At 42.9% G+C, this 13,258-nt stretch overlaps 1 protein-coding gene across 2 annotated transcripts; it reads left to right on the top strand.

Moving 5' to 3' along the window:
* The first annotated feature begins 791 nt into the window (after positions 1–791).
* On the top strand, positions 792–8,073 carry slc25a47b (solute carrier family 25 member 47b). 2 transcript variants are annotated; one of them, XM_084309639.1, is made up of 7 exons: positions 792–822; positions 932–1,078; positions 1,265–1,308; positions 1,407–1,478; positions 1,745–1,927; positions 5,420–5,687; positions 6,095–8,073. In XM_084309639.1, the coding sequence occupies exons 2-7, from the start codon at positions 1,042–1,044 to the stop codon at positions 6,373–6,375; spliced, it is 885 nt and encodes a 294-aa protein (XP_084165765.1). In that variant the 5' UTR covers positions 792–822; positions 932–1,041; the 3' UTR covers positions 6,376–8,073. The 2 variants fall into 2 exon arrangements, with proteins under 2 accessions (XP_084165765.1, XP_084165766.1); XM_084309640.1 differs by having other exon boundaries at positions 810–1,078.
* Positions 8,074–13,258: the final 5,185 nt, after the last annotated feature.

Below are 13,258 nucleotides of genomic sequence, written 5' to 3'. Positions count from 1 at the left end.
ATGGCGACCTGGCACCAAGGTCTCGTCCAATGGTAGAATAGAGACTATTATGGGATGTTCAGTAGACTAGAAGGGATATTCAATGCATATTGTACAAGGAATATACAAGGGATATCAGGGGATATACAAATACAATTAAATATATAAATATAAATAAATATATATATTCGGTTTAATCTGATCCTTCAGAACACTTATGGTAGATCCTTTTACTTGTTAGGTAGGTTAAAATCACAGATTATTGGACTACTGCAAAAAAGTCTGATTATTTTCACTGTCAACCGAACAAACCGAAACAGGGCCTTACTTTTACCCCAATAAAAGTTATTTTATGAAACAGCTGTTGTGATGTTCTTTTCTAACTAAGTGGAACATTTCTCCTACAACCTTTGTAAACAATTTCAGGGCTATGGCATTATGCTGCCACCTTTTTAAAATTACATAAATTTACAAAGATAAATGTATCTAATATTATTAGATACATTTATCTTTAGTTTCGGTGGAATAACCTCGTTTAGATGAGTCAGCAAAAAATATTGATAATTGCAAGCATTGTCATTAATTTGATGCCATAGTCGTGTTTTGTTAGAAAATAACAGCCAGGTAGTCCTTTAGCCCCCTGATACCCTACTAATGACTTCATATTCCCATGTAAATAATATCTGATTAAATGTACAGTATACTCTCATTTTATTGCCACATTTTTGGCCGAGGAGAATTCATCTCCCAGGCCTTGACTGTTGTTGCAGCACGAACAGAAAATAGTGTAACACGTGATGTGTGACAGGAGGATCTGTATAGTGCTTTAGCACCGGCGTTGTTGTAGGTCATTCAGTTTAACGTCTGGACAAGTCTCTAATAGCACATTTTACGGTTTTACAAATAACACACCTAAATACAATGTTTGTTTTGGTCAATGTTTTTTTTTTAGGTCGGATCTTGAACTGTTAAGATACCCTGGCTGATTTACTAACGAGCTAACGTTAGCAGCCTGCCGACTGAATGAATGAATACTAGCGATCCAAATTAAAGCAGAAAAGGATGCATTTTGCGGATTTCGTGGCTGGTTCTGTCGGAGGTAAAATAGTTTACATTTGATTTCAGATATGAACATCATTACATACGTTGAAGCAGCGTTACGTTACATTGGGTTATTATTATAATGTATCAGTATGACAGCTGAACCGATGGGGAGTCCAGCGGTTTTTGGATTACCAGTCATAATGTGATGCTCAGCACATCTGGTCTCACCTTGTGTTTACAGGGGCATTTGGTGTGGCAGTTGGATATCCTTTGGACACAGTGAAGGTTTAGTTAAACACACTTATATACAGTATTTGGTCATCATTACAATAGCTTATTTAAATGACAAACACATCTTCCTGTGCTGTGGTGAATCTTTGCAGGTGAGGATACAAACCCAAAATAGGTACAAAGGAGTCTGGCATTGTATCCGCTCTACATGCAAGACAGAAGGGGTGAGTTACTACCGCACTTCACACATGCTCAATGTCGCCTGATGCTTAACCTTTGCAGTGCAGTTTAGACTTTGGTCAAGTCACACAATCTTTGTGTGTTCAATCATTTTTCTCTCTCTCTCTCTCTCTCTCTCTCTCTCTCTCTCTCTCTCTCTCTCTCTCTCTCTCTCTCTCTCTCTCTCTCTCTCTCTCTCTCTCTCTCTCACACATACACACACTTGGTCACTCTGTGTGAGCCCTCTGTGCTCATCTGTATCCCCCCTCAGGTGAATGGCTTTTACAGAGGCATATCCATGCCGGTCACCACCGTTTCCCTGAGCTCCTCTGTGGTGTTCGGGACCTACAAGAACGTCCTGCAGTGCCTGCGTCAACTCCGACACGGGAGCCCAGACGCCCGGCCTGCCAAGCTGGACATCTTCCTCTCAGGGCTGGCTGGAGGAGTGGCACAGGTAGTGCATTCATGGATACAATGTCAAACACAAATTCAGTTTTGCTGTTGGACAGCATTCAGTACACAAAGCCCTGCAACGCAGGAGGACACTGATGAAAGATAATGTTAAAGGAACGTGCCTACATTATGGGAAATGCTCTTACTGTCTTCTCCAGAGTCAGACAAGAAGATACCACTTTCCTCTCTATGCGTCCAGTAGAAAGCTATCCAGCTACAAGATAGCCTAGCTTAGCACAAATTAATGGAAGTGGATACGGACCAGCTAGCCTAGCTTAGCATAATACTGGCAAACTGGCAAATATATTTTTTATGATGTGTGTCAGTATGTTCTGTATCGTCAATATGTGTTGTGTTGTCACATTACATTTACATTTACATTTTAGTCATTTAGCTGACGCTTTTATCCAAAGCGACTTACAAGTTCTGTACGACAAGTCATCAGGAAGGGCACAACTCTATCAGCTGAGTAACAATGTTCATCAAAGTGTTGAGTGCTACAGTGTAGGTTAGTTTATTAGGACAAGTGCATGACAGTAAGGTTAGTTAGGGTTACATTTTTTATATATTTTTTATTTATTTATTTTTAATTTCAGATAATGGTTGAAGAAGTGCGTCTTTAGTCCATGGCAAAAGATTGGACGGGTTTCGGCTGTCCTAACTGGGGTGGGTAGTTCATTCCACCATTGTGGGGCAAGGACTGAGAAAAGGCAGGTTTTCCTCCCGGAGCTCGGATAGGAGTGGGTCTGAGACGGCCGGAGATGCAGAGCGTAGGGGTCTTGAGGGTGTGTAGTTAGAGACCATTGACCGGAGGTATGCGGGAGCTGTTCCCTTTGCCGCACGGTATGCCAGGTCGAGGGCCTTGAAGCGGATTCGTGCAGCAATGGGGAGCCAGTGCAGGTCCCTAAGAAGTGGGGTGACATGGGCCGACTTCGGTAGGTTTGAGATCAGGCGGGCCGCTGCGTTCTGAATGAGTTGAAGAGGCTTGGTGGCAGTGGCCGGGAGGCCAGCAAGCAGTGCGTTGCAGTAGTCGAGGCGGGAGATGACTGTTGATTGGACGAGGAGTTGGGTGGCTTCTTTTGTCAGGAAGGGGCGGATCCTTCTGACGTTGCTCAGGAGGAATCTGCAGGTTCTGGTTGTCGCTGCGATGTGAGCAGAGAAGTTCAACTGGTCGTCGAGGACAACACCAAGGTTCTTGGCGGTCGGGGACGCGGTCACAGCTGCATTCTCGACTGTGATGGAAAGGTCGGTCAGGGGGGAGGATTTGGCCGGCAGGTGGAGCAATTCTGTTTTGCTTAGGTTCAGTTTGAGGTGGTTGGTCATCATCCAGGCGGAGATGTCAGACAGACAGGCCGAGATCCGCTCAGAGACGTGGATATCTGAGGGAGGGAAGGAGAGGAAGAGTTGAGTATCGTCGGCATAACAATGATATGAGAAGGCATGAGACGTGATAATGTTACCCAGTGATTTAGTGTAGAGGGAGAAGAGAAGGGGTCCTAGGGCCGAGCCCTGGGGAACACCCGTCCGCAGGGGGCGGGTGGCCGACAGGGTCCCTCTCCATGACACTTGGTAGGAGCGGTCATTGAGGTATGATGTCAGCCATGTCAGTGCAGAGCCAGCCACTCCCATTCCTGCGAGGGCCGCAAGGAGGATCTGATGGTTGACTGTATCGAAGGCTGCAGATAGATCTAGGAGAATCAGGACAGAGGAGAGGCCTTTCGCTTTTGCTAAGTGAAGTGCCTCTGTGACCGCAATGAGGGCCGTTTCTGTGGAGTGACCAGTCCGGAAGCCTGACTGATTAGGGTCTAGGAGGTCATTCTGTAAGAGATAAGCAGTAAGTTGGTTGGATACAGCATGTTCAAGTGTTTTAGAAAGGAAGGAGAGAAGAGAGACAGGACGATAGTTGCCTATGACGGTGGGGTTCAGTTTTTTTTTTTTATGAGCGGTGTGACTCTGGCTTGTTTTAGGGAGGTGGGGACCACCCCCGAGTTGAGGGAGGAGTTGATGGTTGCAGCTAGGAATGGGAGGATGTCTGGTGCTATGGTCTGGAGGAGTGGGGAGGGTAGCTGGTCCAGCTGGCATGTAGTCGGACGGTTCGACGTTACCAGTGTCAGGGGTCTCGGCTTCTGTAATGGGAGATAAAGATGACAGAGTGAAGGATGAGGTTCTCGATTCAGTATTTGGAATGGGTGGGGGTTGGGTGAAGGAGCTGCGGATGTTCTCCACTTTTTCCTCAAAGAAGATCGTGTGACGGATCATACTGGGTCTGCGTTGTGTTTGATGTTAAATGAGAATGTCCCGAGGGGGAGTCGAACAGGGGGCTCCCGCGTCCGCGGGCGACGACACAGGCCGCTGCACTAAGAAGTGAATTCACTCCTAACTACCATACCTATGCGTCTGTTAACCCTGTTATGGGGAAGTGAGTTTAATTTACCAGCCCGCACTGCCACAGTCACTCGTCAACACACCTGTTTCCGTGACTGTGGACATACCCACGGGCTTCCCCGTTACAATCGCAAAGTCTTCGGCAGAGAAAGATGATGGTGGGGGGGGGGGGGGGGGGGGGGGAGTGAGGAGGGAGGACATGGTAGCATGCAGTTTGCGAAGGTTCTTGGCAGAGGCCTCGATCCTATGGTGAAAGAAAGAAGCTTTGGCATTAGTAATGGTTTTGGAGAATGTTAACAAGAGGTTATGAAATGTGTCGATGAGTGAGACGATTTGAGTTGGGGTGAAGGCCTTTCGGTTAAGCATGAGAGTTAGTGAGAAGGATATGAAAAAATGGTCAGATACATACAGGGGAGTTACCGTGGTGTTAATGATGCTGGAGTTACGGGAAAATATGAGATCCAAGGAGTTGCCTGCTTTGTGGGTGGGAGGCATGGCAGTGGGAGTCAGGTCAAAGGATTGTAGGAGGGAGACCACTGTGTCTGACTGATGAGTCAGGCAGGTTGAAGTCGCCCAATAGAAGGAGGGGGGTACCATCTTCCGGTAAGGAGCTTAGAAGCATGTCCAGCTCATCTGGGAAGTGATCGAGCGGACCTGGAGGGCGATAGAGTGTAACAATGGTGAGATTGAAAGGATTAGAGACAGATACAGCATGATATTCGAGAGAGGAGAGTGACAGTTCTAGGAGTGATGTTAAGTTTGTAGCCCATGAAGGAGATGTCATGAGGCCAGTGCCTCCACCCTGTCTGGGGTCAATATGTTGACCTTACTGTTGTCAGTATGTCTTTGTTGATACAGTATGTCTTGTTGTTGTTGATGATATGTCTTTCATATGTGTTTTTCAAATTCTAATGAAATTAGAATTTTGAAATGTATTCTGACAGCCCTAGTAGACACCGCTGCACATATATTGTCACACATTGTGACTGGATGAAATGCCAACCTTGCTGTGGATACAATTGACCTATCCAACTCCAATAGGTCAATATCTCTCATCTTTCCTTTCTTTTTGTCCCTTTCCCCCCTACTTCGCTGTCCACTTAACCAGGTATCTGTGATGTCACCAGCTGACATAGTGAAGGTGCGTCTGCAGTGCCAGGTGGTTCCCATCCAGACAGGCTCATCAGAGGCCCCGAAGCCAAAGTACCGTGGCCCGGTCCACTGCCTGCTGACCATCGCCCGCGAGGAGGGGGTCCTGGGCCTGTACAAGGGAGCGCAGGCCCTAGCTCTGAGGGACGGACCGGCCTTCGCCACCTACTTTACCACCTACAGCATCTTCTGTGAACAGCTGTCACCTCCGGGGACGACCAAACCAGGTAAACAAAAAACCATTGCAAAACTTGTTTATGGTGCAAAATATGTTGTCTGTTGCTACACTTTGCTGGGTCAAATAACCAGACTCTGTTCTGAAATAGTTTGGAAGCTATAATATTGAATGTGTCTGTTGGATTTATGAATCCACCAGCTTCTGTGGTCAGTGGATCAAAATGTTTAAAATGTATTGCCCTGTTTTACGTGAGGTGACAATTACTGCTTATGCACTTGTATTTTATTGGGGGAGAGGGAGTGACGTTCTCATGCTTGTTTCTTGCAACTCTGATCATGTAAATTCCACAATTTGCTGAGGGTCCAGCATTGATTGACTACAACTCCAAAGTGAACTCCTAAAGACGGTATTCTTACTTTATCCCGCACATCCAAACAATGCTTCTCCTTCACACAGAGTGGAAAGTGGTCTTGCTGGCCGGGGGTCTGTCGGGGATGTGTGGCTGGTGCATCGGTACTCCCATGGACCTGATCAAAGCTCGTCTGCAGATGGACTGGATGGGCGAGCGGAGGTACCGGGGCTTCTTCCACTGCATCACGGACAGTGTGCGTTCCGAGGGGCCTCGCGTCCTCTTCAAGGGCCTGAGTCTCAACTGCATACGCGCCTTCCCCGTCAACATGTCGGTGTTCGGCATGTACGAGCTAGTGATTCGCCATATTCTACGACCCTCAACTTGACTCCACGTACCTCGTCGTCTCGGACAAGTCCATTTATTTTATTTTCATGATCTAAAAGGAACACTTTTTTTTGCGGAATGTACGCTAAAGGTTGATCCTTTCCTCCCTTCACCAGAAATGAATCTTGCTTTGTAAGAATTCAAACATCGGAGGGCTTTTGGAAGATTTTTTAGATTTATTTTAGGGCATTTGAGTGCTTTATTGACAGGACAGTCAGAGAGAGAAATCGGGGGAGGACATGCAACACATGTCCTGGGCCGGATTTGAACCCAGAACGTTGCGATTAAGCAGCATGCGTATTTACGTGGTGTGCCCCCGGGGCGTCCAGGGCTTTTGGAATGATTTTCTTGAAGTGGGACTTCTTTAAAAACTTTAATGCGTTTGTGAAAAGAAAATCTTTTACTTTTCTTTGAACTTTTTAAATATATTAGATACATGTATATTATAATACATTTTATGTATTAGAAATATATATTAATAACTCCCAATTCAGTGTTGATGTACGAGGTGAGACAGATTATTGCTGTTAATCAGCACCTATCAGTGGAAGTGATTTTGTTCTTGAGTTCAATATCCTTGGAATGCCTTTAATTATAAAGCTTCCCAATAAGGGCAACCATGCAAAGAACTTTATCTCTGTGTGTTTCATAGATATGAGAAAGTATTCCCTATCTGCATTCCTTTATATAACTTAAGAACACTTTAAAACCTCTATTACCTCATATTCAGGTATATAGAACAAGCTAGAAATCAATGAGCCAGAGTATTGATTAATACTAAAGCAATCCTAGACTATAACATTTTATTTCAATTGAGATATTCTCTGATTATTATTATTGTTGTAATTCTTATTAGTTAAGAACTACGTTTAATCTATTTCATAATAACAATTTCCCACGTGACCGGCCAGAAATGCCTTTGTTAGACTTTTTCCCTTTCAGGATATTGATTGCCATGATGTAGCATTGTTTTTAGTAGGACATTGTTTCGAGTGTTGTGCTCGAGAATCCTTTGCTCATATCACTGTTACAATGGGTGAATAAGTGTGCTTTTATAGGGTAGCAGATGAAGCTAATGTTTTCTCAAGGGGCCATCGGTACTTGAAATTCCTGGAATCATCATATTTTCTTGTTGCAGCACTCAAAACAATATCATTTCAGAAACCTACCTCTATTAAATCACATCTCTGCAAGTGACAGTGACAAATACAAATGTTTCATGATTTTGCTGCCACTTTTAGTCATGTCTCATTTATGGGAATTGATTTTGAATGACAATCCTGTCATTTTGATAGAGAATATTTTAGGCAAAGTGAAAAAACATTACTTTTTCTGTTGAAATTCAAGTGTTGTTGAGAATATGAAACGTGAAGGGAATATAATATTACTATGAGATTTAACACGCACAAACTTTTATTCAATGTTTATATTAAAACTAATATATATATTATTTATATGTATCTGTAATTATTGAATAAAAAATCGGTGCAATTATTATTACTGATTTATTTATCTATGTGACTGTTATCGGTCGTGCCAGGAATAAGAATAAGACTCTCTTTGAAGTTCATGGTAAGATGTGAAGCTGTGTTATTACTTATTAGACATTCAGCAGATGACATTTTGATATTTTATTCCAGTTTTATTTTGGACCAGCTTCAAGCCCAGGCCTACAGTACACAACGCCTTTTCTGTATCAGAAATGCAATCTTCATGGATGATTTATGGAAAACAAAAGCGTCAGCTCATTAGGACATACTAGATAATAAAATATTCCAAGCATCAAGTAGTGCACGTAGGCATGTGTGATGAAAATGCCTTGCTCGGTAATATGGCACATCATGGTATGAATACAACATATTACATTAATTTATCCCAGCTCTGATTTGAATGATACTGTTAAAAACAAATGTTTTACTATATCAATGTGGGACATACATTGTTGAAGTGTTGATTTCTAGATGGAAAATATGCTATTTGGAACTTTCTTAACCCATTGTAAATCAGAATATACCTCTGTTGTATGCCAGTGTTAGTCCTTGTATCAAGAGCTCAGTCAACTAACCCGGAGAATAAAATATGTCTCCATTCTTATTTTTGGTTGGTGGGGCAACCCATTTGTTTGTGTTTGAATTAGTGATTGGGCCTTTGGATGACAGAATCCATCCAAAGCGACTTACAAGTTCTGTACAACAGGTCAGCAGGAAGGGTACAACTCTGGTAAACAGTGTTGAACTTGGATGCTACAGTCTTCAGTGCATAGTAGTATAGACACATTAGCATAGTAGGTAGTAATATAGGCAAGGATCATTTAGACTTCATTTTCCTTTCAACCTTTATTTATTTCTGAGGTTTCCCTCATTTACAGAACCAACAATATTGCAAATACAAAACTGACACAAATAAAGCAATGACAATATTCACAGAAAATTAAACGCAAAAGATCAAATAAAAACAGTTACAGGTAGTCACACAATAGCCATAAATCATACACGTAAACTCTAAGGGAAGGGAGAACCTCCAACTTCAGAGAGAGTTAGAAGACATTCCAACAGTCAGTCATCATAGGAAAAAGCTGATTTCCCAAGACCAGAAAAACAATTAATACCCGACTACATCACAAGTTTGAACCTTACTTCTCTGATTTCTAACAACTCCAAACCTGCACTCCGATTACCTATTTGAACCGCTCCAGTCTGGTTTTCCTCCACTCCACAGGATAGAAACTGCACTCCTCAAAGTACCCAATGACCTCCTCACCTCTGTCGACACCAGAGCCCTTAATATCCTCATCCTCTTTGACCCGAGTGCAGCCTTCGATACCGTGAGCCACAACATCCTGCTCACTAGAAGACCTCTGTTTTGAAGGCACTGCACTCAGCTGGCTCCGCTCCTAGACATGAAGACCTCTGTATTGAAGGCACTGCACTCAGCTGGCTCCGCTCCTAGACATGAAGACCTCTGTATTGAAGGCACCACAGAGGTCCTACCTCTCCAACAGATCACACAAGGTGTTCCCCAAGGTTCTGTACTCTGCCCACTCCTTTTCATCATCTACATTCTCCCTCACGGTCAGATTTTGCGCCATTTCAATCTGGACATCCACTGCTATGCTGATGACACTCATACCTCAACACCAAATCCCCCCACAACCCACACCTCTCTCACATTGACTCCTGCCTGTAATAACAAACTGCAGCAACATTTCCTTAAATTCAACAGTTACTAAACTGACCCCCTCTCCCCCTTCTATCCTTGTGTGTTTGTGTTGTTTTTCTGTTTAACTACCACCACCTCTTAATGTAAAGTGATTGAGTTCCATAAAAGTGCTATATAAGTCACATTTCTTCTTCTTCTTCTTCTTCTTCTTCTTCTCTTCTTCTTCTTCTTCTTCTTCTTCTTCTTCTTCTTCTTCTTCTTCTTCTTCTTCTTCTTCTTCTTCTTCTTCTTCTTCTTCTTCTTCTTCTTCTTCTTCTTCTTCTTCTTCTTCTTCTTCTTCTTCTTCTTCTTCTTCTTCTTCTTCTTCTTCTTCTTCTTCTTCTTCTTCTTCTTCTTCTTCTTCTTCTTCTTCTTCTTCTTCTTCTTCTTCTTCTTCTTCTTCTTCTTCTTCTTCTTCTTCTTCTTCTTCTTCTTCTTCTTCTTCTTCTTCTTCTTCTTCTTCTTCTTCTTCTTCTTCTTCTTCTTCTTCTTCTTCTTCTTCTTCTTCTTCTTCTTCTTCTTCTTCTTCTTCTTCTTCTTCTTCTTCTTCTTCTTTTTTTGAGATCCACTATTTCTCCCATTTTCTATATTTTCTCCCATCCCAATTTCGTATCATCCAATTCACCCCTCCCCTGTCACGAACGCTGTTTCTTGCCTCCCACAAGCCGGCTGCAATGTGGACTAAGTCATACATAGCACAAGTCCCCTCCGGTACTTGAGGTAACAGCAGTCGCATCTTTTCACCTGCGCAGCTCGATCTCTCAGTGGCGAGGAGTAACGCGTGGGAGGCTCACGCTGCCCCCGACACTTCCTGATTCTACTGCGCAGGCGCACCAACCGACCTGTAGGAGTCGCTGTCCACAATGCCCGATCCCCACCCATCAGTTTCCCACCCCCTAATACGGCCAATGTGTATTAGTATGAACGACCAGCTAAACTGAAAGCAATGTGGAGCGCTGGGCTCGAACAGGCGAGCCCAGCGTCTCCGCATTCGTGGCGAGCGCCTTGCCCACTACGCCACGTAGCCGCCCCTATTATTATTATTATTATTATTATTATTATTATTATTATTATTATTATTATTATTATTATTATTATTATTATTATTATTATTATTATTATTATTATTATTATTATTATTATTATTATTATTATTATTATTATTATTATTATTATTATTATTATTATTATTCATTTCTGGCTTTGGGAGAGAGTTGCTTATATCCACAACATATTGATTGAATTTTCCTGACAACACTGCTACCTGGTGGAGAATGATCGAAGTGTCACAGTGTGACACTAGAGGCAGCAGGCAGATGTAATGGAATTTAATGGGAGACTCAATGAGGGTATACCCAAGCTATTCAACGGTTACTGTAGTAAGCTACGGCAAGGCATGGCAATACAATAATACAAATATATATACAAATTTAATATAGATGAAATAATTATAGTAGTGGATTTTTGTACAGGATCTCCTCTCTGGTAAATAAGAATACCTTGAAGACTCTAACAGGAGCACTCATTCAAGGTTACTACAACTATGCTTGCACCTAGGGTGACCAGATGCAAAAAGTCAAAAGTGGGACAACAGTAAGATTTTGGTGGGACAAAGTGGGACAACAGTAAGATTTTGGTGTGACAAAGTGGGACAGATAGATAATGTAAATTTTTTTATTAGAATAACTGAGTCTGGCAAAATGACAGGAGCTAGTTTCATACCACAGTCGGCTGACCTGTATGAATGGGAGTGTTGTACTGTGTGATAGACACTTGTTATCTCAGCTGCAGTGACCTTGTCCGTCTGGCTATCATTGTTTGGTTTAAAAAGAAACGTATCCATAGATCTGGATGAACCACTTTCAAGTGAGACTCACGTCCACTGTGGCGCTTCAAGTCGTATTCTCCTCCATGCGCAATTGAAAACTAACTATGACACAAAACACAGAAAGCCTGCTGCGGATTGCCTGCCATCTGCCTCACCCAGTCATGTGTCGTTTGCCAGTCTTGGTTGTAACTGCAGGTCCGTTTCTTTTTACTGCTTTCCATCTTGAACTAGTTCGCTTGTAATGTTGTTGTGTTTTTTTTTACCAATCAGATTTGCGATATGAGGTAGCGTCACAAGTAGGCCTGCCACGATAACACATTTTGCTGGGCGATTAATTGCCCCCGAAAATATCACGATAAGCGATATTATTGCGACCGGTTAGAGAATTTTTTTTGAGAAATTTATTTCCCAAAACTTTTATTTTGAAGCCCACCGCTCCGTCTTTTCCGGTGTTTGACTTTTATTTTGAAGCCCACCGACCGGACCGGAAGTATTGTTGTTATTATCCTAAGCAGAAACTATGAGCCGACAACATGTCTCGTCGGTTCTGTTTTTGAGCTAATGATAAAACAAATTGTTGGTGAACAACTACCTTTCGGTTAGTTTTAACGTTAGCTACTAACGTTAGATGCAGCTACTACAGGCAATCAACGATGAGGAGGAAGCGTCAAAGCAGTAATAGAATAGCTGTGGTGCGTAAGCACTGCAGCACGACTCGAAACTACCGGAGTGTTATAATAAATTAATTCATGTTTAACTTGTCCCCGTGTCCAGTCCTTTGACTAGCCCCACCCGTTCATTGTAAACAATGATGCATGTAATTGTATTAACGTTATTCTGTGTTGTACTTGTAGCTATGCTATACGTTGTATTTCGTTTGTTAGATATTTAGCTAATGTTGTTAGCATGGAATGAGAATCAAAGCTCTATCTTTCATCTTTATTTAGCAGTCCAGTTTCTCCGGGCAGTAGCGAGTAACTACTTGGGTCTAAAAATAGCTAACGTTACACTACAAATAATGCTACTTGGTTAAAAGGAGCAACACTATTGAGAAATGTCTATGTGGCGTTGCCCCACGGAGCTCCCGTGCTGTACTCTAGTAACGTCAGCGGCCCGCCTCCCAACACGGACAGTGACTGAAGGGGCACTGGTTCCGCCTCATTAAAACAAACGCGCAAATAGCAATTAATCGCGCCCGTCAAAATCATTGCATTCATTTTAATTATCGCAGCAATTAATCGATTTATTGCTTATCGCGGCAGGCCTAGTCACAAGTTCAACTCTCACGAGCAGAGCAGTGCGCTAAATTACTATAACCAATCAGATCTGCGATATGAGTTAGCGTCACGACTCAGTCACGTCACAAGCAGGCAAGCAGCGAGCTAAAGTACTATAACCAATCAGAGCAATGTGTGTGGACAAGAGGCGGGTTGCTACGTTTACTGTCTGTAGGGAGGGGCTTTTAGACGCATGTTTTTTTTTGGCTTCGAAAAGAGGGACATCCTCTCAATATGAGGGACGCGGGACATTTGGTCAACTGGTGGGACAGTACAACCAAAAGGGGGACACCTGGTCACCCTACTTGCACCTCATGGTACCAAAGGCCCTAAAAACAAGGCTCCAAACATCACAAAACAACCCAGATTCGGCTCAAACAAGGGACTAAACACGTTTCGTAATTATTCCACAATAATGTGGAATGCCACAGCCGTAAGGAATGTGAATCCCTACCCTCCTTCAAAACCACTCTCAAAGAGCACCTACAATTAGAAACTGGCCCCTGTAAATGTCCAAACCAAACCCCTCCAATGTACAGTTTCCTATTTGCTATATTTTTCTCCCCTTCACATAATTCACT

This window comes from Notolepis coatsorum (genome assembly GCF_963971535.1).
Source record: "Notolepis coatsorum genome assembly, chromosome: 3".
NCBI classification, from domain to species: domain Eukaryota; kingdom Metazoa; phylum Chordata; class Actinopteri; order Aulopiformes; family Paralepididae; genus Notolepis; species Notolepis coatsorum.
Note: the sequence above shows the minus strand (reverse complement) of the source record. Positions and strands in the feature narration are given on the sequence as shown.